Below are 27901 nucleotides of genomic sequence, written 5' to 3' on the forward strand. Positions count from 1 at the left end.
GGAGGAAGGGTTCAGTTGGGCTTCAACGCGCTATGAACCTTTTTGGTTCCGTTACATTCGGTTTCTTTTCCCTTTTGACGTTTACTGAGGGGGCTTACAGCAAGATCATCTGGGACTCTAGGCATGAGTGGTCCCACTAAGCTAAGGGGATGGCTCACGAGCTCAAACGATGCCTGTAAAGCCTGACACAAGAAGCCCTTCAGCATCTGCTCTGCCTTTCTGAGAGTGCACTAGTGAGACTTAGCAGACGTGCAAATACTTTCCTGAAGGCAGGCACAGAAAAAATTACTCCACGAGGGAAATCCCTCTCTGGGGAGGCATTCAGAGCTGTGTTATATACTCTTCCCTCTCGCTGCACTCTGGTGTCTGAAGCCTTCGGGAGCTGAGCTGTTCTTTGTAAGCTCCTCCCCTATCTGTGCCCAGCATCTGCCTGACATGTCTGGGGCTCTTTATCTGGGCAGGCCTGTGTTCCGTGCTGGATTTCTTCTGGTCAGGCGTTGACCTGGGCTTTTGTCACCCCTGACAAACTCTGAATGTTTCACAAGTGAGCACACGCTGTGTCTGGGGTTTGATAGGCTGGCCAGCCACTCCTCTATGGCAGTAAGCTCACATCTCTCAGAGGAACTACGCCAGTTTAAGCCAATGGAGGATTTGATGCCTTAACTTTTGCTATTCCTCACGCTGCCACAAGCTCGTCTGCAGGCTTAACCGTGCATCAATGTCAGCTGCAAGTGTATGCACATTTCATTCCTCAGTATGGCTGCTCCACAGTTTGGTCAAAATAAGAAGATATAAGACATATTCTTGTGACATAGAAAAGGCTTTAACATTTGCTGTAAACACAGGGCTGGGGAATGAGTCACCTCTGAAGGAAATGAAGTGTGCGTTTTCTGTTGTACCACTTCTTAAGCCAACAGACAAACAGCTTTGAGGCCTGCTGTTGCACTCTAGAGCTTGTTTTGATCTTTCCTTTCAAGACATTACAGTGTTTAAATAGAAGATGTAGTCAATTGTGAAATGCCTTATCCCTTCTTGGTGAAAAGGGGCTTCGACTGGGATGGCACAGCTCTCTGGAAGGGGTGCAACGTGCAGCTGGGACCGAAACAGCCTGAGCAGAGGCTGCCAAGCGAGCCTGGAGCAACAGCCCAGCCAGGTGGGAAACAGGGCTGGATGTTGGCTCTATGGGCTGCCTAGCAGCCCTTGGCCCATCCATGAAAACCAAACCCAAAATATTTCTCTCCTTGCTGCACTGAGAAGCCAGCCTTGAACCAGGTCTCTTGTTTCTCTCACTGTCGCTCTCCTATGCCTCTGTCTTGTATGCTCTTTGGGTAATTGCTCACTGATGTGTGAAAATGGGTACAGGATGTAGTCATGCTGCTGTGAGAAGACTTTGGAAAATGAGAGGCATGGCTTTTTACAGCATCAGCCTTGTGTAGTCTTTGGGCTGAGGCTGCAAGTGCCATGCTTCCAGCTTGCCTTCCTTCACTAGGGAGCATTTTGAAACGTTTCTAGGCTCCTCAGCATTCGAGCCTGACCCTTGTTAGCCTCAGTTTGGAAAAATAAAAAGATTTGACAAAAATCCCTGGCCACAGCCAGAGGAAATGATTCTTCAGGAGACCACATCAACAGAGAAATTACATAGCAAGGCTGTTAACAGAATGGCACCAAGATCGTTCAAAGCAAAACCACGCAGGTAGTTAATGTTGGAGCTGCTTGGATTTGGGTTGAACACCTTTACGTGATAGAAATAGCACAGCTTACAAAAGCTACTCTATGTCTGGCTTGTGATGCTCCACTGCAAATACTCTGTATGTTATTTGAATGCCACCCCACGGTCAGGGGAACGAGGCAAAAGGCTGATCTGTGCCTAATGATCTGCAATATGCCTGGCAAAGTCAGCATCCCAGTAAGCAAAGACGTTTTAACTTGAGATTTCTCAACAGAATGAGGTTTGGGTTGTTTTTTTTCCCCCCTTCCTCTTTATGCATTTCTTATGTTCTTATCTATAGTGGGAAGGAGGTGGGGGAAAACTTTTCCATAGACAATAATGATGTCTTGCTTATTTCCTTTTAATCCTGCAACCCTTGGGCTGCTCAGCTAGGGTAATATTTAAAAGACCTCTCCTATGCACACCTGTGGCAAACATAACACCAGAGTGCCACTGAATGGCAAAAATACTTTGGGAAGAAGGCACGGGGTGAAGTGCTTTTTAATCATTCAGATATGTTCAAATGCTTATGGTCAAGCCTAAAGAAAAAGCATCCCCCTGGAATGGTATGAGAGCACCTTGGCAAGGTGCACTTGTGTTAAGGGCACGTGTGTCTTCTGTTTCTTTAACAGATAAAATAAAAGGCTCAGGTTAAAAAAAAATGCTGGCAAACCACACAGTATTTAAATGAACTGCTCAGAACTTTGAGCTATTGAGAAAGAAAGATCAGAGCGAAGGGGTGAGCGGAGGTGAGGAGGAGATGCCATGGAAAATATGAGCAACTGCATGAAAAAGTTCAGAGACGGCAAGAAACCCGTCCAGTTGAGTTAGGAGGGAAAATGCGGGGCTAAAAAGGAGTAAAAGGGCTGTGAAAGTACAGAGCTTGCTGACTTACAGAGGAACAGTTCTTTCTGAAAAGGCAGAAAGAGTTTTCAGTGGAAAGCTGAAGCCCTGGGACTTGCTTTTCAGGGCTGCAGCTACACCAACTTCAGAGCACTAGCCCAAGCTCAAACTTGCCTTATGTTTGGACACAAGACTCCGCTCAGGGCCTTGGGTGAGCTCCATCTCAGGGAGGAGGAAGGGAATCTGAGCTGGCTCAGCCCTTTCATACAGCCCCAACGGCATTATATCCTGCGCTGCAGATGAGCCATCTCACAAATCCCCCCACCCTGGAACGCATAACTCTGTGTGGCAATTATCTCCCTCCCAGGAGGGCTTAATGTCACACCCCACAGCGCCCTGTGAGCTGTGTGGTGTGCTGAGCATGAGGCACTCATCACATGGCAGTGGTCCAGCCTGCTCCTCACCCTGGGCAGCTCAGGGCAGCAGCAGGATGAGCACAGCAGATGCCATTCATTGGGGTGGCCTTCTGGAGCAAAAAGCTGCTCTGGTTTAACCTGCAAGGCACTCAGGATGAGTCCCTTGCTCTTGGCCCTGTCATGTGCCTCTTTAAGGAGGATGTTGGCTGTGGTGTGGGCACTCGTCTCGCCAGAGCTTGCAGTACTAAAGGAGACCCTTCAAGGACCCTGCTAGAAGGCATTTTCCTCAGCCAGTGCTTCATTCTGTGGCCAGCCTCTTGTCTCATCTCTTGCCCTGTGACCAGATATGCGGGGCCTTGTGTGCTGGGAGGAAAGAAGGCCATTGTCAGGCTGTGGTGGTGGTTTAGATAGGATGAGGATTGCTTCCACTGCCTGGAAGAGCTGTTGCTGTGATTACCCCTAGGGGAGCACCACAGCTGTTTGAGCTCTTCCAAGGAGGGAGAAGGGCAAATAGTCACCAAAAGGATTTTTAGCATGGCATTTTAAACACAGATATTCTTGTCTGAGCTGCTCTGATGTCATTAAGATGAGTAATGGTGTACATAACTACATACAGCATCAGTGATCGTGAGGTTCATTGAAATGTCTGGTTAATAACACCTGGAAAAAAGGTGAAGTTCTACCAGCTAATTGTGACCCATATCACTTGATTAAGCTGAAGCTGGACAGGTTTGCACCTTTCCTTGGCTGCAGGGGCCCGCAGCAGTGACCACCACACAAAGCTGCAGTGTATACACGTAAGCAAAAAGTAAGGTCAGGCCAAAATTCTTCAATGGAATGTGTTTCCCTTATAGAATGCCAAATCAGAAGGAACTGATTCAGCTTATGGGACACCATAAAAGCAACCCTTCTTTGGGACATCCTGCAAAGGGAGGACATAGGTGACATTGCCGTGCCAAACATCCCAACCCGGAGCAGCTCCCTGCTTGGAGTTGTGCACAGCCAGGTCCCCGTTGTCAGTTTTGCCTCCCTCCAGGAAAGCATCTGGCCACTGCTGACAAGGGAGAGTTGTGAATATCTGGGGTGACAGCTAACACTGGAGAAAAGAGAGGAAAAAAAATGAGCTCCCCTGGCAGCAGCTGCTGGCCTATCTCTCCAGCCCCGCTGCAGGAGTGGTAAGCCCTGGAAACACACTGAGCACCAGCTTGTGCCAAGGATGCCAAGATCCTCTGACTTCCATCCGAATCGCTCCGAACGATGAGCCTGAGAGCACGAGCTGATAGCAGTCCTTTTAGTGCAGCCTTGCTGTTAATTCAATACACACTACTTATGGAATTTCCCCTCTCTGCAAAAATCTCAACTCCTAGAGAGGAATCACGCTCTGTCTCCTTTTTCCTTCAGCTCCCTCAAAAACTCCCCGAAGCCTTTAATAACAAAGATGCTCAGTCCCGGGTCGGGATGTAATGCACAATACAACATTTTCACATCTGATGCTCAGCACAGTTACATTTAACCACAGTGCTTCACATTCAATAGGTACACCAAGAACTCCAGCAAAATCACATACTGTTCAGCTCGAGATTTGTCATGGGGTGCTTAACAATGAATTATTTAGAAGTACCTAATGTCTCACAGCTTCTCGAGAGCCTAATATGTGTATGTGTATATATTTATACTTGAAATACCTGTGAGCCACTACACCAGCTCCTGAGCGTGGGGGTTTGCAGCGTCAATCTAGAAAGTGGTTAAAAATAGGTGTCCTGAAAATGCAGTGGAGTTCTAGAAAGGGAAAAAAAAAAAGCCTTAATAATGTTCCCCATTTAGAGATGTACACAGTCATTTAGAGGGGATCTGTATCCTGCAGGGCTCCTTTTAAGAGTATCTAAGTTCTGCCACGAAGACTTGTTTCTTTCGGTGTGTGTACTGATAATGGCATTTTAGATCCCGTGGCAAACTGTTAAAGAATCTCCCTCATTTGCAGGTTTGAGAAGATTGCTATGTGCCTCCTACTAGCAATCATCCAGAGTACTTTTCCCAAAGTACTTTCCTGAGTGGGTCTGCGCTTCCTTTGTACTGATGAAAAAGCCAGACAAAGATGAAGTGGTTTGTTGGGGATTAAATAGCTGGGTCTGCTGCCTTTTCAAAGCCCTCGGGGGGGTGAGCAGGCTGAGGAGGTGAGCGGGCTGAGGTGATGGGCTGGCTGAGGGATGAGCAGGCTGAGGAGGTGGATAGGCTGAGGAGGTGGATAGGTTGAGGAGGTGGGCAGGCTGAGGTGTGAGCAGGCTGAGGAGCCTCCCCAGCTCACAGCTGCCCCAGATGACCGTGGGAAAAACTCTCACAGGGCCACGCTTTTCAGTTCTGCCTTTTGTCCTCTGACCCAAGCTGACTTGGAGATGCCTGGGTTTGTGTGCAAGGGTGGATCAGCAGACACCATCTGACATGCCCTGTGCCTCCCTGGGGACCTGTCTCCTCTTTGACATCTCATTGAGGCGTTCTTGTAAAGACACTTGTGCTTGTTTGCAGAGGAAGGGCACCTGTTATCTGCCTGTGCACACCCATGTGGTGAGAGGGATGGATTTTCATGCTGCTGGGTGGGATGCACTTTCACTTCTTTTAATAGGACAGTTTCCTCACTGGCCCTGAGGCCTTTCATTTCAACTTGCATATTGGAGCACCGACTTTGAACTTATCTGGGTCCTTGCAAAGAGACAGGTGCCCTGGGACTTCCTTTGGCACCAGCAGCAGCTGTGGTGGGTCCTTCTGTCTTGTGAGGAATGGCTGGCACCTTCCTCCCTGATGACTCAGGTGGTAAGAAGGAGCCAGATGCCTTGTATCACAAAGGCCAGCAGGACAGGCTTTCAGGGACAGCTCAGCCGAAGAAGCAGAGGTCCAGACGTAGTTTCAGAGGTCACTCAATCTCAGGTTTGTGGCTGGTCAGACTTGGTATGCTAACTGAAGCGTATGGCACCTGCAGGGTCATGTTCATGTTGATGTGTCCAGGCTCATGGCAATTCTGTTCTTCAGTTAAGGGAGAGCCCAAAGTCTAAAAGCCAGAAGGGGAAGTCCAGCACAGTATTTAACTAAAGAATCCTCGCTTTTATGCCTAACTGCAGTTAGTAGAATGCAATGTTTCTCCTGGAGATACTCTTTGAGGGTCTGATTTTTCCACAAACCTCTATTTTTGTGACGAATACCATCTCTCCCCCTAAGAGCTCGGTTGCAGACTGGCAGGTCGTACGCTTGCTTTTGCTTTCTGTGTAACGAATACCTTCGTTGCTTCTGGGCAGGAGGCAGGACAGGTTACTCAACCTGCCACCACTGTAAGCCATAAATATTTTCAAGGTATAATTTAAGTGAAGGAAAAATAGCCCAGAGACAGTGCCTGTGGCCAAAAGCTCAGACAGAAGCGCTCTCGTTGTGTTCCCAGAGCTGCATTGAGCTGCTCTGCATCTTCCTGCCTTGATTTCTCCTCTGTGAAAGGGGGGAGTGAACTCACTTTTGTGTCTTGCAAACCCTTGCATGATTAAATGCGGTTCGACAGAACGCTCAGCGAGAAGCTTGAAGGCTTTGGAAAGGGCGGTTACATTCTTTTGAGGCAGGCCCTGGTCAAGGTCTGGTCCGGACACTAAATTTACAAGAGAGAGACGTGGCGTGGCCAAAGTGCTTACAGCTGAGCAAGGGGAGCCAGAGCACGGGAGGAGGAAGAACCGTGAGGTGATGCAAGAAATGTTTAATTTGGTTTATTTGCTAAAGGCATCACGCGCTGGCTCCAAACCTTGACGGAAAACCCGAGCGGCACCGAAAAGCTGCCAACACCTCTTTGTCAGGGAGTTTGCATTTAAAACACCAGGAATTCAAATCACCAAAGCTCCCCAATGCCTGACCCCCTCGCCTTCCGGAGGCAGGCACGGCTTCACCCGGTCGCGGCCACCGTGACTCCCAGCCCCGGGCGGGGGAAGCGAGCCCTGTGCCGGGCAGGATGGCCCCGTGCAGCGCACCCACGCACAGCTGATGCGGGAAACCACTGACCCCGCGCCACAGCCTTTCCCCCCCCCCTCTCCCCTCCCCCGGCAAAAACCCGCGACCCGAGCCAAAAAAGGGGCGCCGCGGCGAAGAGAACGACGCGCCTCCTCCTCGTATTTCCTCCCCCGCCCACTTCCAGCGGCGGAGGGGCTCGGCTCGCTGCCGCCCGGGATGAAAAGTTAGCGGTGGCAGGATGCGCGGCGCGGCGGTGAGTTGCCGGCGGCGCCGGGGCGCGGCGGCCCGGGCGGGCGGCGGGGGCGCGGGGAAGCCCGGCCGGGCGGGGAGGAACCTCCGGGATCTCCGCGTCAGCCCCGGCGCTCTGCATCTGTCTCCGTGCGTGTGTGTGTGTACACGCGTCCGGCCGGCCGTACCGGTGCCCCGGGGGCCGGGCTGCGCCAGGGGGGAGCGCGACGGGCACCGGCGCAGCGACCCGGGGAGGAGGAGGCTGGGGGGGAAGGAGGGTGGTCGGAGGTAACTTTTGCCTTCGGGCGAGCCGCTGTTTCGTGCGGGGCCGCTCCTCAAGACCTCCTATGGAGACCCCCGGGGACCGCGGCGGAGAAGGGGTCTCCGGGCTGCACAGCCCCGGCGTCGGGGCGGGGGAAGGGGGTCCCGCCCGTGAGGCGGAGAGGGGGTGCGTGTGAGTAGGGGGGTGCGTGTGCGCGGCGGGGGCTGGTGGAAGCCGTCCCGCGGCGCGTGTGCCTCGCCGTCCCCGCCCCCACCGCCGGGCCGCGAGGAAACCCCCTCGGTGACCCCTCCCCCACCCCGTGAGAGGGAAGGGGGGCGGGGCCGGGAGACCCGGTGACGTCACTGCTCCGGCCCCGCTTCCTGCAATAGAAAGTGAGAGAAGGTAAAACACCCCCCGCCCCCCCCCTCGGGCCCCCCCTCGCGCCCCTCCCCCCGCCAGTGACCGGGGCGCCGGGGGGCGGGGCGGGGCGCGCGCCCCTCCCCGCAGGGAGCCCAGCGGATGCGCCCGCCCCGCCTCCCCCCCCCCCCCCCCGCTTTGTGTATGTGTGTGTGTATTCCACCCCCCCATCGCCCCGCGGGGGGAACCCGGGGTCGGTCGGTTCCCGTGTGGGACATGGCGGGGAAGGGCGCCCGGAGGAGGGGTCTGCGGCGGCAGGGGGGCGGGCGCGGCCGGCCGGCGAGGCGGCGGGGGGCTGCGGTGGAGGAGGAGGGGGGGGGTGGGGGGGCCGTGCCGGGGGGCGGCGCTTTGGCCGGCCCGGGGGGACGGTGCATGGAGGAGGGGTGGGTTGTCGGTACCGGGCTGTGCGCGTCTGTGTGTGTGTGCGTGTGTGTGTGCGCGCGGCCGGGCGCGGCGGCGGCGCTGGGTCATGTTTGTGTTTGAGGTTGTCAAGTGAAGGAGGCTCCCGGCCACCCCCCCATCCTCTCCCCCCCCACACCCGCCTCCTCCCGCCGCCGCCGCCGCGCAGGGGTCGCCGCGCTCCCCGCCGCCGCCATCAGCCGCCGCCGCGCTGGCCCCTCCGCCAGGTTTGCAGCGGGGAGGCGGGAGGGGAGCTCGGGGGGACCGGGGGGGGGGAAAACGGGGCGTGCGGGGTGGGACGGGACGGGCGCTCCCCGCCGCGGCCGGCGTCCCTCTCTGCGCGGAGCTGCGGCAGCCACAACACAATGTGTCCTCCGCCGGCGGCGGAAGGGGGGCGGGCGGGGACGGGGTGGGGGAGGACCGCAGGCCCCGCTTCCCCCCCGCCATCCCTCTCCTCCGGGCCGCCGCGGCCTCTCCGGGACGCGCGGGGACTCGGCTCCCCGGCTGCGCCTGCCCGCGCTCCTCCCAGGGGTGCCGGCTGCGCCCCCCAGCTCCAGCCGGGTTTGTCTGTGTGCCCCCCGCGGCTCTGCAGCCAAGCTTTGGGCAGGGGGGGTGGGGGTGGGCAGCGCGGAGCCCTGGCCCGACTCCTCCCGCCCCCCGGCCTCGCCGGGTGCCGGGCTGCCGCCGCCCCCCCATCCCCCGCCCCCCCCGGCATGTGTGCAGCGCTTTGTTCGGTGCGGCGTTGCAGAGGGGTTTTCCCAGGCTCCTCCCTCTTTATTCATTCATGTTTTTTTTTTCTTCCCTCTCTCCCTTCCCCTTCCCTTCGCAATCCTGCTCGCACATACCGGCGGCCTGGCTGCCTCCCCGCTCCATAATCTGCATTTTGTGTGTGTGTGTGTGTGTGTGTGCGAGGGGAAATGATGTGACCGCTGCGTTTGCAAAGGCCCCGTTTCTCCCCGTGCCTTTTTGTTCAAATGAAGGAGGGAATGACTTTTCGCGTGGGTCCTGCGCGGTGTGGCTGCCGTGGCTTTCCCACGGCCATCTCTTTTCCCCGAAAGAATGAGTCTTAAAGCGTAAATAAGATGTCATTTGTGCTGCAGGGGAGCATCGGGAGGTGCTTGCGACTTACAGATAGCCCTGGGGGGGATGCTGGGGTGGGGGGGGGGTTGCAACTCCAAATAACTTGCATGAAGAAGTGACTACGTTTATTATAATTTTTAAAGACCTCTGCCCAGCAGCACCTAGACTGGGATTTTTTGGGGAGGGCTTGCTCCTTTAAGCAATCTTGTCTCATCCCTGCACTTTCAGTTTGTGCCCAAGACCAGGAGAATGTTAGCATAAGGTTTTATTTATTTTCTAAATCTTTCTGCTATCCCTGCAGATAAAGTGAACAAGTTGACAGGCTGTTTTGGGTTTTTCCTCGTTTTTCCTTTAACATTCAGTACTACCCTAGTAAAGAACCATTCCTCGGGATAACGTTTTCCAGCTCTCCTTTGTGCCGCTTGCAATCAGTTTCTTCTCCTTTTCGGGTCTTTTTATGCAGCAACAGACAAAAGAAACATTAAAAATTGATGATTGTATTCCTCAACAGTCTGTAGACTGAAAGGGTGGTTGCAAGTAGGCTGTTTTAAGTGGGTTTCAGTTCCATTTGTTTTTACAAAAACGAGGCTGTCTTAAAAAAGCCCACACAAACAAACTCCCTAAATCCATACTTGCATCAAGTGCTACAGATTCTGTGTACTTCCCCCTTTGATTAGCTATCCTTAATGAACTTGGCCATGTTAGGGACCATTCTGAAGTATGTAAGTGTTTAAAGTTTCTTCCTACTCTTTACTAAATTATTGACAAGAGGTAACGTTGCCATTCCAAATAACAAACACTGGTCAATTTCATGTTTTCTTTACCCAGAAGAGTGGAACTACACTAGTCATTTTCATTGGGAAGTTCTTGCATGTAAGTTTGCTGCAGCTGAGATTTCACATCCTGTAGGGTTTTGGAAACAAAACGAAACGCTCCTCAAAGTGGAAGCCAAAACCGTGGTGATAATACTTTGAAAACAGTGAAAGTTTTGTTAATCTTGATAAAAAGACGTAGGTTTGGGAATGCAAGTGCAGCTTTGTGACAGATTAGGAGCAAATCTATATGTTTGGCTGTTAAGGGAGAGTTCCCTGGTCTGTGGGGTTTATCTGTACCGGGGCTTTGCTGGCTGCATCCTCCTAATGCGGGAGCTGCTGCAGCCACGTCGGACCACTCCAGGGTAGAAACTTGCTGTGCAACAGTTTGCAGATGGGTCAAGAGCCAGCGTGATTCCCTGCTGCACACCCATATTGCGGCAGAAATATTGCCTGGGGAAGTTCCTCTGGACTTGCACGCTCCATGTTAAGGAGCTCAGAGGTAGCTGGTATTGCAAATAGGGTGGGTTACTGCTCCTGCAGCGTGTGTGTGCCCTCCACTCCGCTCTCCCCTGTGTCTGGGATGTGACGATCTTTATCTTAACCCCCTCGATTGTCAAATTTGATGTAGTTTGCTGGATTTACTTTCTGGCTGGAAAACAGCTGACAAATGTGGAAAAAGTGTCTTAGTTTTCTCGTGCTTCCTGAGTAATCCCGAAAGGAGTTTCACCCTCGTGCAGTCTCTTACGATACTGGAACGTTTCTCTCGGTGGAAGGATAGGTGCGGAAGGATTTCTTGCTCATTGCTGGTTTCCATCACCGTTTGAGGATGAGAGGGAGCAGATGGGTGTCTTTGTTTTCCTCATCGTTCCATACATCTCATCATATTTCTCTTCTCTTTTTTTCTTAGCATACGGATTAACTGACCCCTTTGACAAGTTTATGGAGCTGCCGTCTCTCTGCTTGCTGCGCTTTCCGAGAGGAGAAAGAGGTGTATGAGATTAGAGGAAAATGCCTCGGACAAAGCAGATACATCCCAGAAATCTGAGAGGTATGTAGCTCTCATCTGAGAAAGAAAAGCTCCCGAGAAACTTGGTTGTAATTCAGTTATGAGGTTAAAGGAATATGTATTTAAGAGGTCTGTTTTGATCCAAAAATAGTTGGCGAGCAAGTTTTAGGAGTCGGTTGCGAGACAGCTCTCCTTTTGAGAGAAATAAGTGGAATCTGCTCTTATTCCTGCAGTCAGTGTGCTTGACAGCATTCTTCATTTCCTTCAGCTCACAGCACTAACCAGCACAGACTTTAAAAATGCAAAGGAAGACGTAACTTCCTTACCAGAGAGTTTGCAGTTGGCTTATCCAGGGAGGTGGGAAAGGCGCGTGACGTAGACGCAGCACGAGATCTGACAGCTGGTCGTTGGTTTTCGTAATAGGAATCGGTTTGCTCTTGCTTTTGAGGGGATGGAACTCTCCTCCCATGCATGTCTCCTCACTGTTTATCATGTCACCCAGGCTACCTCGGGCATTGCTGGGTTTGACCTTGGTCCTGCCTTCGCCAAGCCAGATGGTAGCTCGTTGGCTATAGAAAGGAGCAAGCAGGCAAGCGACCTGCTCCACACATGTGTCCAGGCATTTCCTTGAGTGAAATCCCAGTGTACTTAACCGAGCCCAGGACTGGCAGATGAATGTGAAGGATCTGATCCTATGGTTATTTGTTACTGTCTCAGTAGAATTGGCCCTGGAGGAATTAGATGAGGGAGAAAACAAGAGGTCAGTTGAGGACCAGATGTGTTTATCCGGGGAGAACATGCTTCCATCCCCACCCTGGCATACAGCCATGAGGAGAACATGCTTCCACCTGCACCCTCACGTGTGGCTGTCACCGGCTTCGTTAATGGGAACGTTACAGTTGCATCCTTTCAGAGAAAAAAGGCCATTACAAAACCACAAACATCAACAGCAAGTTTTAGGGGCAGGAGCAGCATTTGAGTCCAATTTTAACTTTATGCCAAACCCCAGCAAACATCCGCGTGTGTTTCAGTTAGTTTACAGTTGAGAGGCCTCTCAAGTGCTACTGCATACAGCTGTGCTCGAGACCTTGTGTTTGTGGTCTTGTAGTCTCTGCTGGACAGGACATTATTTGCAGTGTCTTTATTGAGGAAGCTCCGAGCAGCGTCATTTGGGGCGATGGGTAAACCTCCCATCACAGATCAGGGATTTCCCTTGCAGGTGATGCCGTTTCCCCTCCATACTGAACACTGAAGCACTAACTTAGGGCCAGGTTTCTAATCTTGCTGCTTACCAGATTGCTGACATAGCTGAGCTTATGCTTTCTGATCGAGCGTGAGAGTGATCTAATTTTAGTGCTGTCCGATATCTGCTCTTGTATTGCTCGAAGCTTAATAGTTGTCTGTCGTAGAGCTTTCGGTTCTCTTACATGCATTTAAAATAAATAATCTAATTACACTCTTTATTGCATCAGAAATTAATTGCCTGGTTTTTTTTCCTGGGGTAATTTCCCCAGTCGTTTAGCTTTTATCACCCCCAGAAATAGCAATTTTCATCAGTTCCTATTTTTCCACAACTATTGTAGTTCTTGAATGAATGGAGATGGGTTAAATGTTGAGAAAGGAAACAGAGGTGTATACAGTAAGCCCACAATTTAAAGTGATCTGGGAACCATGAAATGATTATTAAAACCACACAGGTGCTGCAAACTTCAGCATGTTCTGAGCATCTATTGCTACTATCATGGGTTATTAGAGGTGAAGTGATTTGAAAAATCAGTTTATTTCTCATTAGTTATGCCCTATTTCCATTTTTAGTCTAGGTAATGAGGAAAACTGGATTTCAGTTTCTTTAGTCATTTTATCAGTCTGAGAATATTGCAGAAAATATTTGCTTAACTCCCCCTATTTTTGCTGGAACTTGAGGGAGCTGAAAGATTTCACAGGTCTGTTTTCTTACAGCTTATTTTTCTCTCTACGAAGTTAGACTCATCTTAAGTTGACATTCTTAACCATTAGACCTTAAAAAAATGGTGCTTTTGGTTAATATGGTTAATCCACAGTAGTCTGTGTAGTTAAATCCATAGTAATTAGTACTGGTGATAACTACATCTGCAAAAAGTATAAATGGCCGTGGCCAAAGGTAAAACTTGTCAAACTCTTGTGTTTTATAACTTTTGAAAGACAAAGATGTAAATCAGTTGTATTTTTAAGTTGTCTAAACCTAGTTTGTCACCTTTTGTGCTGTGCACAAAGAACATTCCCCATGGCCTGACCTGGCTTCTCCCTCCAGTGTCACAACTCCTCTCACTGCCCCCGAGTCACCGACAGCTTTAACTGGACTTGTCCAAAACCCATCAATGTTTAACTTTTTTGAGAGATCACTGTTGAACAACCCTTGACACTCTCTGTCCTGTTGGGCATCAGATGAGTTGCTTGAGTTTGCAGTCCAAGTCAGCCTAGAAAGTAAACAACCAAGTCCAAGAACCCAAAATATTTTCCCCTAAAAACCCCAAACACAATCCCTCTCTTCCTCCCTCACACAAAAACACACAGAAAAAATACGAAGTTCTGTTGTTTAACATAGAGAACTAAATGTAAGGTTTTGGCAGGAAACCTTAAGGCTTTTCTTTTTGTGACATGGCTTGATTTTACTCTTTTTGTATACTTCTGACACAGCTGACAGCCTTTGGCAGATTAGCAGTGGCCCTGATGGATCAGAACCAGTGAAGATCAGGTTGATTTATTGTGGGGGTTGTTTTTTTGTGTGCACTGAGGTCCTTTCCCCTCTCCCTCGTCTTGCCTTACAGTGTTTCTAGATGAATCAATACAGTCCAGTACTGACTTGATTTTACAGCAGGAAAAATAATATACCAAGAAGATAGGATATGGGAAGCGTTATTTTGCAAATAGTCTGAAATTTGTTTTAGTGGCATGGTTTGAATGCCCAGCTGTGGCTGAATGGGCATTTTATATCTGAAGGGTACCAGTAAGTCGCCTGCCATGCTGTGCTCGTTTCATGATGTTGTTTTGTCCGTATCTGCTTCTCACCCCAAGTACATCCTCACCTGAAAAATGTTGCCATCACCAGTGGACTGCTTTAGTAAGAGGAGCTGTGCACAGTGTCAGCCTCCTGACTGACTTAACACCTCCAGCAGTTGGAAAGAGTGGCTAAAATTTGACAGAAATGAGTTTCACGGGTCTTAAAAGGATGTGGATCAGATGCATGCAACTTCTAGAAAGTGCACAATAGTTTCAAAGGGAAAGACATGGCCAGGAAAAGCCTGGCATGGGTTACCTGTCAGCTCTGTGGCTGGAGCTGTGTTTATAAGCAGATGTTCCTGATGTTGTCTTCGTCTCTTTTAATATTAAAGATGTGTATCGTGTTCTTAATTGTAGCATCATTACTCACTCCTCCAGAGTATGTGTGCTGCAAAAGAGGAAAACCTCTCTTAGACATCCAGAGGTCATCTTTTCTCAGTTTATTTGTTATATGAAGTTTTAGCTCACTAAAACTGACTGAAAGGCTACCTGACGTGTGGTGACACCCTGTATTTATATGGCCAGTTCCTACACAGGTGAAACAAAATGTTTCACAGAAGGTCCTGTCAGAAGGTCAGCTACGTTAGTAAATCATACTTCAAGCAGGGCTGAGGGGACTTGGTTTTGTTGTCAGGTGGTTGTGAGGATATAGAAGGAAAACCAGCTGATGGTTTTGTTTACTTGGAAGTACCCAGCTGCAGAGTTGGAAATGAAAACGTATTTATTATGTCTGTGGTGTTTAGCACAGTGCTCTGATTCACCAGCACACAACTGTAACAGAAATATTTTGAATTTCTCTAGATGAGCTTTCTGTTAGCTTTCAGAAGACCGGTTGATGCTGTTTCTGCTTTTCTTTCTCAATCAAATATTTCCATTTGAAACAAATGGCTGACAGGCCCGTAAAGTTCAACAGCTGTCTCCAAATCTCTTAACATTTTGCATTTGCTAAGGAAACACAAGTATAACACAAATAGCATTGCTTAATAGATGTGAAGTAATCTGAAAAGTGTGCTTAAGTTGCCTGGAAAGCTGGATACATTCTGGGCCTGACGATGCCCAGAAGGCAAGGCACCTACTGTGTCTTAAGTGTGATGCAGCCAAGGCTCTTTGAGCTGATTGAAAGTTTTGATGTACTTTCAGTACTGAAACAGGCCTGTCTACACTGAGAGCTGACAGGTTGGTATTCCCTTTTGGTGTTTGGTCTGTAAAACTTGGGAATCGTTTGGTGTGCCGTGCCTTAGTTCATCATTTGCATCAAAGGATTTCAAGAAGCCTCTCAGATTTCCCCTCACTTCTGTAACTTGTGTATCTTGGGGTTCAAAAGCACAATGTTTGTCTTTTGGGTCTTGGTATTGTTTCTGAGGCAAAAAAAAAATAATGCTCTTCTCTGGGGTATTTCTGGGGGCCCATTGAGGCAGGACTGGTACATCAGAACTGCTCATGGTCTGTGCTCCGTGGGCATCTGTAAGGATCCTGCACCTGTGTCTTGCTTACCTTTCGGCAGCACCTGCGAGAAACACAGGTGGGTCAAGAAGTCAGAGCTTGTGTGTGACTTTGTTATAGAAACATGCCTTGATTTGGCAACAGTTTTGTTTCCCTATGTCAGATTGTTTTGTGTAACTCCTTCTAGAACACAAATATAAATGCAGAACCTCCTTCATGAAGGTAGAGAGAATTCATGGCTCTGTTGGTGTACCAGCAGCTGGAGTACCAGCAGATCTACCTGTAATGCAAGGAGTAGCCTAAATCTCTTGTAGACCAAAGAAGTATTCTCTCTGTGACTCACACACTTCTCATCTGGGAAATGGCACACACTTCTCATCTGGGAAATGGGATGATAATGTTTCTCTTTGGTTTTACTTTCCTTGTTGAGAGTGTAGGATATTTAGGCTGTTTCTCACGGTATGTATGGTCCAACGTCTTGCTCATTAGAGATCACGTTGGCTGCAGCCCAGAAGTTTTATTGTAATTTGAATAATGTCTACATTTACATGTGAAAAAACAGTCTACAATATCCTGCAGTGTAAGAGAGGCTGGATTTAAACCCGAATTTGCCACCCTTTCCCATCACCTGGCCAATTCCTGTCTCACTGCTCCGTGTCCCTAAATGTCATCAGATGTTTTCAACAGGATCTAGTCCTCTTCAGAGCACATGTTGGTGGCTATATGTGATGAACAAAAGCCTGTTGAGAGTGGATGGCAAGACAGGAAAGAACAGTGGTGTGGATAACACTGCTCAGTCTTGCTTTGAGACAACTGCATTTAGTTCCTGCCTCTACCACTGAATTTTGTGTGTGAGACTGGGCAACTCTGTTACACCAAACCTTTGCAGCCAGGCACTAATTGCACGTGCTGCATTTTGCCTGAGTTGAGATGCCCAACTGCAGGTCGTCCACTCTGGCTACAATTTGGGTGCAAAACACTGCAAAAGTGCTAAGCAGTGGCTTCAATCACCTAAATGATGGAAAAGATGAAGGAAGTGGTAGTAAATAGAGCCAAGCAGTGAGCACAGCCCATTTTGCACCCTGGCTTAGTTTGTGTAAACACCCTTACTTTTGGCATCCTGCAACTTCTTGCTTCTTTGCTTCACCATATTAACATTTAAAAGGTAGTCTTAAAGATCACTTTCTAGCTTGTAAACCACCAAACTAAAAACCCCAGAAATTGCACTGTGAGTCATGGATGTGTGAGCTGGTGCACCCTGCCTGGACCCCGTGCTGGCGAGGGAGAAGAGATTGCTCCCATCAGTGAGTCCTCAGCATCGCATTGCACGGTTTGGAGCTGTTGCTGAGACAACCCCTGGAGCCAGGAGGGAATACTCACTGTGGGAGAAGTCTCTGGAGAGGAACATCTTTAATGTCAGTGTTTCCCAGTTGGTTTCCAGACTGGTTTAAGCCATTGCTGTTGGAAAAGGAGGAGGAGGAAGCGTAGCATCGTGGGTGAGGGGTAATTTTTGTGCTGGTTTGGTTGGGTCCCTGATGCTGGACGCCCCCACTCCTGCTGGAGCAGGTGGTGGTGGCAGCCAGGGAGGGACAGTGCAGAGACAGGTTTGTCTTGAGCCTCTGTCTTGAACTCCCTGTGAGAAACTACTTTGGCAATCTCTATTTGCCACGTGCAAGCAGCAGACTTTAAAAGCGTCTTTAATTGTCCAAAGACAGGTATGGATTTTCATAAGGATACCAAAAGCTGATTTCTTGCTTTTCTCTCCAGAACTGCTTTTCTGGTGATAAATTTCAAAACTGGGAAGCGGTGGAGGTTCTCCATGGATGACTTGAACAATTTTAGTGTACTGCTTAAACCAGGAGGAAACTGAACTGCTGCTCTCAGTCGACACCTTAATTAAAAATGAAATCAAACACTGCCTTGAAAATCTGGCATAGAACTTTCATTCAGAATGAACAAAATGTGGCTGAGATTTAAGCAGTTAAAAGGAGGTCCAGAAAACCAAACTTGATTGTAGCTGGCACTGTCAGCCTTGAAATATGTATTTATAGATCTCTGCCTGTGCACACTAAATATTAGCAAAAGAAAAGGAGGATAATGCAAAGAGAGCCCGCTGGGTATGGACAGTGGCAAAAATAGGTGCTTTGAGTGGGAGGTAAAATAATGGGAAGAAGAGGGATGAAAGAATGGTGTTCCAGCTGACAGGATTGCAAATAAATACCTGCAAAAATGGTAGGGAAAGAAAAAGAAGGGAGGAAGGAGCTTAGCTCTGTTCTCTTGATAGCAGAACCCAACAAATTGCATTTTTTATGGGTATAAAATCGTAATTGCAGTCAGGCTGGATCTGGAAGAAACTGGTGAAGGGTATGATTAAAACCAAATGAATTAATGTGGAAACAAACAAAAAAAGCAGCAATGAGGGATTTGAAAGCTATGCATAAGCCAGTTAAGTTTGTTTCAGGAGATGGACACGGTGCAGATCTGTAGTTCTGCCTCACCTTTACATCCTGTACCTTCCTTATTGCTCATTCGGCGGGGAGTAAGAGATGCTACGGAATTTGGCACTTGCTGAAGCACGTTGTGAACGTTTGTGTTAGGAAGGTCATGAAAAAGAAAGGTAGCTGTGAAAAGAGAAACAGAAAGTAAGATTGCAGCATTTGCACTTTCAAATGTTTCTATTAAAGCAGGCAGTTGGCTCTGGGATGAAACCTAAGTCCAGTCTTTTGAGCCCAGGTGCAATTCCGTTCTGTACGAGTCCAGCTGTGTCACGAGCATTTAGAAGAAAATGGCTTGTTGCTTTGTTGTTTCTTTTCAAATCCTTGCTCTCTGAACAGATTTTGGTTTGCTGTGACTGTGTATGTATGGTAACTTCTAATGTATGGTAACTTCTAATGTGTGTGGGGGGTGTGTGTGTGTGCAGGAACTTCAACCAACCAACCAAAACACCCAACAGCCACTTCTAACATGTAACCATTAAAAAAAGCAGCAGAGTCCTGGATAGGCTGGAGAAACTTGGCTAAGAGAGCATCCTCCTAGGTTTATGGCCATTTAAATGGCTGTTATGGAAAAGGCCAAAGCTTATGTCTCCTTTAATTGACTTTTTTTCCCCGTTTAAAAACTAGGTAAGTTTCTCTGTTGACACTCCTGCCAGTGTTTTCAAACTTGGAAGCCATCAATCAGTCCAGCAGACTAGTGGCTGTGGGCTGTGTTACTGCATAGTCTTCTATCTCACCCAATCAACTTTCCAAGGGCATTGCCACTATTTAAAACTATCTTGTGGAGTGAATTCTCTTTAATACAAATGGTACCAAAGGAATTGGCTGTGTGGTACCCGTTTCCTTCAAACTTGCATTGTGCCTGTGTTGGGCTGCTTGAAGGCACGTGTGTGATAAACCCTTACCTGCTGCTCCAGGTGAGGATTCTTGGGCTGTGGGAAGAGTTCCCAGTCCTTGACAGGGTGGATGGGCGTGCAGGACCTTGCTCAGGGAGCACACAGTTGTCTGCAGGTTGAGGGGTAGCATCTATTTGACCAAACACTTGGCAAAATTGCTGAAGAGGTGGCAACTAATTTTTTCTAACCACAGTCAGTCGTTGTCACTGAAACAATCACCCTCTAACCCACCTTAATGTACTCAGGAAGCTCTCAGGACTCTCTTCTGGTGGTTATGTTGGTTTGGCTAGGTTTTTAATCCCGAAATGACTCCCTTTCAAGGCATGTATTTTGAGTTTCTTCTTGGGATAGGGCAGTTTGGTTTCAAATTGCAAACTGCTGTAAATATTTATGCTGGAAAACCTAAAGGAGACTTCAAAGAGCTGCACATTTTCAAAGAGCTAGTTATACCAGTATGTATTTCCTAGACTGGTTCGTTCTTTGGTATGTTGGACTCCTGGAGTAAGTATTTGAGTTCAGCAATGGTTTATGAGATGATGGAGAGAGAAACTCAGGCTCTTATTCAGTAGGAAAGTAAGATTTTCCGTGCTGTATTAAAACAGATGAATAAACTGGACTTTAGATCTGCAAATTAGATGACCTGGGTGAAATGCAGTCTTTCCCTCTGCTTGTTTAAATGGATCGTAACTCAGACTATTTACATTAAGAAGAAGTATGGGGCGGAAAAAAAATGCCCTATGGCAGATGTTTGGAAGCTTTGGTGATGCATTTGTGGGGGAAGTGGGAAGCACTGGTTCTGTAGGGGAGGAGGTTCTGTTTGTTTATATACTAAAGCTTTTTAAATACCCTTAAAGCCTCTCTCAGAATGAGGCTGCTGGGAGAATATGCTGAGTTGGTGATTCCCGTTTGACCTTTGGTGGCAGACGAAAGAAGAAGTGCCTCTGTAACCATCCCCAGGTCCTGAAAAAGCAGAAGGAGTGTTTTTTTGTTGTGGCAAAGTTGAACGAGTTGCCTGTGTAGCTGTGTACTTGAAAGTTTCATCTTTGACTTAAGACTTTGTGGATACTCATATAATTCAGTCTGGCTGATGCAGCAAACTGGATTTAACATCTCTGATTACCGGCAGAAGCAGTGAGTAGAGACTGCGTGTACATAGGGTAAATCCTCAGTGAACTTTTCCCCCCCCCTTGAATTCCCAGGTGTTTAAAAGATAAGCTCCCACCAAGTGCCCTGCATAAGCACGGGGGCAGGCCTCCTGGGCTGAAATCACCCAAGCTTTGGAAGGAGCTGAGGGGAGGAAAAGCAGCGGTTCAGTTCAGCAGGAGCCTGTGGTGTGGCGTCGCTACAAAACAACCATGTGTGTGTTCCTAGTTACCTATGAAATATGTGGCTTATGCCCTGCCAGCAGTGGTAGTCATGGAATATCCAGAGCACACTGCATGGTTTCCTCAGACTTTTTTGGCCTAATTTTGAGGGGTGGGAAGTAGGGTAAGTTAATGTTGAATGGCATTGTTAAGTCAGATGAGAGCTGGCATGCTTGTTCTTACCCTAAAATTTGCAATGCAGATGCAATATGGAGCCAGGGAAAAGAAAGAAGTGTTTGGAAATGGCACTTAAAATATAATTTCTGTGGTTGTTTTGCTGTCCCATTGCCTAGAAGGAACCTCTGGCTGCTGTGCTTTTTGCAGAAGTGTGCGTGTCTCTTGCACAGGACATGTACACGTTTTACCTTTCTCTCTGCTTCAGGATTTCTCCCAGAAAGAAGCATTTTTGTCCCAGATCTATGGAGGAAACACAATGGTGTATGCATTAAATGCATTAATTGTGTTTCAAGTATTTTGCCCTATAGTTTTGAGTTACAGTTTTTTATCCCTAATATACCAAAACGTTCCCACAATTCTCAGGTGTCAGGAGGCAGAGTTAAGTATGTAGGTTGTAATAGTTTAATGCCTTGAATCTTAAAAGAGATTTGCAATCTTCAGTGTAAGGGCAATGCTTTTTGTGGCTAAGAGGCAGATTAGGAACTGTGAAAACACTAAACTTTATTGCAGGGATGATTTAATAATTTTCAAACAAATCTTTATGTAGTGTACACAGAGGACTTGCTGAATTTGTCTCGGGTGTTGCATGGTGGGATAGTACCCTGCTTCGTGATAACAATTTATGGAACATTTCATTATGTTTTCCCTGGGTGGGGTTTTTTTTTTTGCTTCTTTTAACCAGGGTATATTTCTGTGCCAAGAAAATCATAGATGTCTTTTAGAACACTCTGGATGTATGCTCTGTCCAGGTATACGTGGCTGTTAGCGTGTTTCAAAACAGTGTTTTCTTTCTGTGCTTCTTTTATTTCTCAGATTCTAGAATATAACTGTCAAACCGTGATGTAACTTCTGGAGATCCCAGAGGAATTGATGTTCTAGTACAGAATGATTTTACTTCTGCCAGACTTGTGGAGTTTGTTGTGTTCAGTACCTCTTCAGCAAAGCTTGGTATCAGGACTGCCATAGGACATCACCTACATGAAACCCATCGCTGGCGTGCTAGAAAGCAAGACAGTTCTTGTTGTTTGGCTGCTAAGGCAGATCTGCTTCCCTGTTGAAATGGTCAGTCTGCTCTCTCTTAGGCTAATTAATTAAGCTACTCATTAGGCTTGCTCAGAAGTCCTGCAGTCTTAACAGTTTCTGGTTTTCTGGAGCTTTTGGTTGTCTTGGTGTGTCATTTGCATGTGCGAGAGCACTGTCAGGGCAAAGTCATAGAATCACAGAATGGTAGGGGTTGGAAGGGACTTTTAGAGATCATCTAGTCCAGCTCCTCTGCAGAAGCAGGTTCCATCTAGATCAGGTCTCAAAGCCTGCAGTTCCCTGATGGAGCAGGCTGGGATCTCCTGCTTGGGGCTACCCTGCAGTGAGTGGGCACCGTAGGCAGATCGAGACACATCCCAGCGCCCGTGGGAAGCTTTCACAGGCATTTTTTTCTCTCTCAATCTTTTTCTCCATAGTGACTTCCAGTTCTCACACTCTGTGGATACTGCTTCTTTACCATTTTGCCTGCTAATGCAAATATAACCAACAGTCTAACGAGCATCTAGGAAACAGGCAAATCCTCCCTGGTTTTTCCTCCTGCCCTTAAGCCTCACAAACCTTTGATACTGCTAACATCTTCCATGCTCTCTTTTGCTTCCTGAGCAATGTTTGGGAAAGTATAAAGAAATGTCTGCTGAAGCAACCCAGAGTTTACATGATGAGGCCTTAAAAAATATAGCTAACAAAAATATGTTCTTCAGGAATAACATCTTTGCAGTGCTTTGAGAAAGCAGAACAGGGAACTGGTTACAGAGAAGCACGGTGTGTTAAAAATCAAGGTTCAGAGGTTTGAGCAATGTGATACCTGCCTGTAAGCAAGGAAGCAAAGCCAAGTAACAGATTTTCAGTATGTCTGGAAACTGACCCCATTATTTCTAGTCAGAATTTCTACAAACAGTGTGTCCAAGATAAAAGGACAAGTGTACACGGGGTTGCATTTCTCAGGGGTCTGTATAAACAGGTTTAGAACTGTTTGCAAGTGCAAAAAAAAGAGAGTTAATATTGAAATATTTTCTCAACTTTTATGGTAATTTTGGTACTTCCCCCCCCCCCCCCCCTTTTTTGGGGAGATGTGTGAGTGTATGTGTGGGGTGTCACAGTTCTTGATTTCCCCATTCTGTAGGAGATACACATTCTAGTAGCTTTTAAACATTCAACCTCCATGCTTTAGTAAAGTGCTGACTAGATTTGCACAGTGGATCTCTCCCGTTCACCATCTCAGGCTGTCAAAGGGAGCTTAAGCAGAGAGTGGATGTGATGAGCTGGCTGGCATGTCCCCTGTGCCTGTTTGTAGCATCAAGGGTAAAAGATAGATTGAGCCCTTTGAGGTATTGTCACAGTGGACTTGTGTGGTCACCTGTGGTCAGGTATTAAAAAGGCAGCCAGTGAATTTCAGATTTTCAGCTTGGCTGGGAGATGGCAATTTGCACAGCATGGCTGGGGACAGTCCCAGCTCACTCATGCTGGCCTTCAGGAGCTGAATGTATTACTTCTAAAAAGCTCTTTAAAAATACTTAGAAATGGGGAGGAATCTGAACGTGAAATGTCTTGGCAGTGGAAAATAATGGCTTGAGAAAGATGTAGTGGTCAGTGTTTTCCAGAGCTGGCGGGTTTTGGCTGACCATGTATTTCTGCAAGGGCATTCAGAAACTTGAAATGCTTTTAAAATCTACTGATGAGAGGGACAAGGGACACACCAAAATAAAAGGGGACACAAAGGCTGTTTTTAAGCCAACAGGGTTAATGTTGATGCACAATTATGTACCGACTACCTGCAAGTTAGTTTCAGTCTCACGTTGAGGTAAAACATGTCTTTTGAGCTAATGTTTGTAATTAAATCAGCTTTTACTCCAAGAGGCATTAAAACCACAGTTTTGTCACCAGTAACTAAGATGGTATTTTACAGAAGGACCCCCCAGTAAATGGAAAGAAAGCTGGTAATCAGTTTTGATTAATGGGTCTGCTTTGTGTTCCCTCAAATGTTTGCAGCCTGGATAGCAGGTATGCTGCCTTGAAAACAGAAAGTGCAATTGGAAACTGAAAATGCAATTTCACCCCAGCAAAATTTGGGGTGTGGAGAACAGAGATAACCTTTCAGATGTTAAATGCTGAGGATGTGAGGTAAAAAACATGCAGGAGATGCACCCACCTCCCTCAGCCTTGTGAAACGATAGCTACGTGGCTGGTATTTTCACTGAGGTGTGGGATTATGTGGTTTCTTAGTCAGATAAGGGTAAAGGAAAAAGGGAGAGGGTGTGTTAGTTTTATTTTGTTCTGCTTTGTTTGGCTTTTTTTCTTCAATTTCCACTTAGCCTACAACAGACTGAAGAAGTTTTCACAAATACTGTGGCTTCTGTTCCTGAGCTAAATGTCTCTTGCCCCTCGTTTTGTGGAAGAGAATCGAGTGTGTACAGAAGTTTGTGAGGCTTTTTTGCTGGACTCTTTGAAGAATGACCAATTTATGATAGCATCTGATCATTTAAATCTCCATTTCTCTATTTGCTTCATATATGTGTGGAGAATAGTTGCTGTTCCTTAGGTTGGTCATAATATTTCAACATATTTGTTAGGGGGCTTTTTTTTCCCCATGTAAAAAGTACTGGTTCTGATAACAGTTGTGAGGTACCAGAAACTCGTGGTTTGCCTTGTCGACACGCTTCTGCTGCAGAGTTAGAGACTTTTTGGCCCAAAGAGCTCTTACATCTTTCAGGGTTGCAAATCCTGGCTTTGTGAGAAAATGACTGATTCAACAGCAAGGTTGGCCTGCCACGTAAGCACACCATAAAAAATGAGCATCTGACAGCTCTGTGGCTTAAAGCAGTTGCTTTGAAACAGGCATATGGAAAATTCATGCAATGGGGATACTGTATCAAAACAATTTCTGTGGAGAGGCAAAACTGAATCCTTTCCCTCCCTCACTGCTGTCCCCTGACTCTCTGTTCTTACATTGTTTGGTTCCCACCTTTTGGCTTTTTAAGTGATTCCTCTTTAAAAATCACCATCTTACACGAGGATTGAACAGTTCCTCGAAGAATTTTTAGGCAGAATAGTTGAACTTTGAAGGAGAATCTTCACGTGGAGGCAGCACCATTCAGATGGGACACTTTTGACAAGCCATGGTTCCTCTTCCACTTAAAAGGAGAGACAATGTGCTGTGCTCATGCCTTGGAAAGGGAACTCCTGCTCAGGATAATTTGATTCCCTTTCTTCCAAAGGAAACTCAATGTTCTTTCTGTGCCCTCTGATGACATCTTTTCTCCCTCCACCTGTATGGTTTTGTTGCATTAGTTTTTACATCTTTTGCAAGGTTTTGTGCTAGTTTGCTACACGGGCTTGTAGAGCAAAGACATCTGTTTACATAGAGGGCATCTGTGCTTGTTGCTGACCTGGCAGAGGTTTTGAGAGCTGTGAAGGGATAGAAAGTAAACACAGGCAAACAACAAATAGAGCAATATCCCTTCTCTCATAGCAGGTAAGTCTATAACTAATCTTGCTGGCTTCTTTTGTTTTGCCCTTTTTGTTTCTTTTTTTTCTCCTCTCCTGCCTCAGATGTTTTAAAAACTGTTCAAGGTAACAGTACCAAACCCAGGTAATTCACAGCTGTCAGCTTTTCTGCACAAGTAATAGCCAAGCTATTTGGTGCTCTGTGTTTTTACTCTTGCATTGGTATTGGAGTGCCATTCATGCAGCCAGTTTTCTTCTCTCTCTGCTAGAAGAAAAATGAAGAGAATAGCTGGAACTGACTCAAGCATTCATCCTGTCATTTTTCTCCATCCTCCTTCAAGTCATCCAAAACAATTCAATGGTAACACTTTTCACCAAAATAAGGAGCTCCCTTGTTTTTTGTTGCACATCCTTCAACAGACCTTTCAAAATAAGATATAGCTACTACAACTACCACAAAGTCAAGAAGGAGAGGCACAGGAAGGTTAAGAGACAGCTTAAGCAAGGTGTGTAGGCTGGATCAAGTGCTGGAATGGTTGGTTAGGGTTATGGTGGGGGATGAAGCCATGTCTTTCCTGGCTGCTCAGGGTTAGCAGTAAGTCACTGCTGACCAACAGTTTTCTGTGTTTCCCAACAGAATCCTCTCCTAAAATTTCTGATCTGTGTGGCTGTCTTCACAAGAACCCCCCCACTGCCCTGCCTCTGTCATGTATTTGTGCCTAGTGCTAAGGGGTGTAGATTAATGTGGCACAGATGTGTTTGTCCAGGGGCCTGTGCCTTGCTGTGCCAGCAGGACGCGACTGAACAGCATCACCAGTTCCAAGAGCTGCCCGGTCTGTGCTTCCCTCTTTGGAGTTTAATCTGAGTGAAGCTCTCTGTGGTGAATCAAGTGTTGAAATGAAGCTCCCTAAGACACAGTTAGACTTTTATTTGTCTTGAGAAGTGATTAACAGCTGGATGTCTTACTGCCAAGAGTCAGTTCCCTTTGGCAGTGGCCAAGTCCTCTTCTGTGTCCCTGCAACTACATTTGTGTCTCTTCAGCTCAGTTGCAGTGAATATGGCAGCAACAGGATCATAGAATCATTTTGGTTGGAAAAGACTTTTAACATCATCAAGTCCAACCTCAGCTACATGGCTTTTAAATACCTCCATGATGGTGGCCCTGAACTTGCAGGTCTGTGTGTATGGTCAGCCTGTGCAATGGACTAGGGCTCACACTTTGAATTTCTGAAGCACTAGCCTAGCAGGTTCAGAGGACCTGACCCCAGTTATTTACAGGCTGTGAACATCTGATCTGGCTGCAACCTCTGTGAAACAGATGACTTCATGCCTGGGGAGCTGTGCAAGCCTGGGAGCCACAAACCATGAATCACAGGGGTTAGAGCCTCGTGGCAAGATAAAGGGAATAGACTTCTAGCTGTCTGAAGCTTGGAAAAGTTATTCTCTGTCACTGTTGGTGCCCAAGAGTGCTGAGGAACTTGGTGTGATGCTGCATGGTGGGAGTCAGTGTGGGTTTATCCTTTATGTGTGCCTGAGAAAAGTGTGTTGGGAAAACCAAGTTTAAAATGCCTCATTTGTTGCTTCTGCTTCGTATGTAAATCCCAATGTGGGAACTGCTTATCTGCCTCCTTAGCCTTTGAACGTCATGGAGGTCGAAGGATGCTGCAGTGTGGATGCATGAAGCCATGCTTTTTGTGCAGTATCAGTGCCCAGGTGTGTGCAAACCACTCGGGAACCTGCTCACAGGGAAAGGAAGGAGCTGTTACTGTCACAGCACTTTGCTGCTTTGCTCCCCTGGTAAAGCTTTGCCCAATACACACATGGCTTCCCTTATTTTGGTTGCCCTTACAGGCTATGCTGAATAATCATTGTAATAACTATGCAGGCTTCTAAGTAAAAAGTCTGTTTGGAAAAAAAAGCCATAGTTCTTTTCCCCAGAGATGAGCCCAATTGCCCCACCCGTTTTCTTCACTCAGAAACCCGAGGCTCAGGAATTGCTGCAGCGTTGCTTTTCACAGCCACGGTGGTTGCTTCATCCCCTTCCTGACAGCTGTGCTCCTGCCACGGTGAGCAAGTACAGCACTGCTCCCAAGCTCTGTGTGTACAGAGTTCTCCATGCAGTCAACAACAAAAAGTATTAGTTTGCAGTTAAGTGCATAAATGTGTTCCCCAAGGAGAACTTTGTCTGTACCTCTGTGTGACTGACACTAATGTTGGAGCATGCAGCTACGAGGAATAACGGGGTAAATATTCTGTCTGTGTAGTCTTTGCTTCTTGGTTTTCGCTTTCCACTCATGCTTAATGCCTATGGAAGTATTTTGTTCTTAAAGGTTATTTTATTTGCCTTCCCTTCCCCCAAGACAAATGATATACACATCTATAAGCTATATACAGAGTATGTTACCTTAAGAACTAGATTAAAAGAACATATTTGTGTAACTGAGGCAAGGACTAGGAATTAGAAGGGCAGATTTGTGGCTTTTCCTTCAACATTGATTCATTTTATTTGTGCTCCTGTCCTGCATTGAGCTGAGGCTTTTACTTTGCAGAAAAAGAGAAGCATGTACTCATGTCAAGAGTATAATTCCTAGTTATTTTCAGCAGGTGCTTAAACATATTTGTAAATTCCAGCTTATAGCTGAGCAATTCAGGCTCAGCCTCCTGTATGTAAATTCATAGCAAGAGGACACAATGAAGGGTTTGAGAGTATAAATGATACCTTCTTTTCAGTGTGGAATTCCCATTGTGAGGCTGGGCCTAAAAATACCAAATGTTTCCACAAGCAATTCCTGTGCTCTGCATGTTGAGTAATAAGAGCTACAACCAAGGAGGGAGCTTCTACTGACAATC

At 47.2% G+C, this 27901-nt stretch overlaps 1 protein-coding gene across 6 annotated transcripts in view; it reads left to right on the forward strand.

Annotated features, from left to right (window-relative positions):
- Positions 1–7121: 7121 nt before the first annotated feature.
- Positions 7122–27901, forward strand: part of HIVEP1 (HIVEP zinc finger 1) — a 124188-nt gene continuing 103408 nt past the window's right edge. For 3 of the 6 annotated variants that reach the window (XM_061995117.1, XM_061995118.1, XM_061995113.1), the window contains exons 1-2: positions 8409–8478; positions 11054–11194. In XM_061995117.1, the coding sequence (XP_061851101.1) occupies positions 11155–11194 (40 nt within the window). In that variant the 5' untranslated portion in view covers positions 8409–8478; positions 11054–11154. Of the gene's footprint in view, positions 7199–8048; positions 8097–8408; positions 8479–10158; positions 10205–11053; positions 11195–27901 lie in introns of those variants that run through there. The other 3 variants (XM_061995114.1, XM_061995115.1, XM_061995116.1) reach the window with 3 other exon arrangements.

This window comes from Colius striatus, chromosome 4, assembly GCF_028858725.1.
Source record: "Colius striatus isolate bColStr4 chromosome 4, bColStr4.1.hap1, whole genome shotgun sequence".
Classification (NCBI taxonomy): Eukaryota; Metazoa; Chordata; class Aves; order Coliiformes; family Coliidae; genus Colius; species Colius striatus.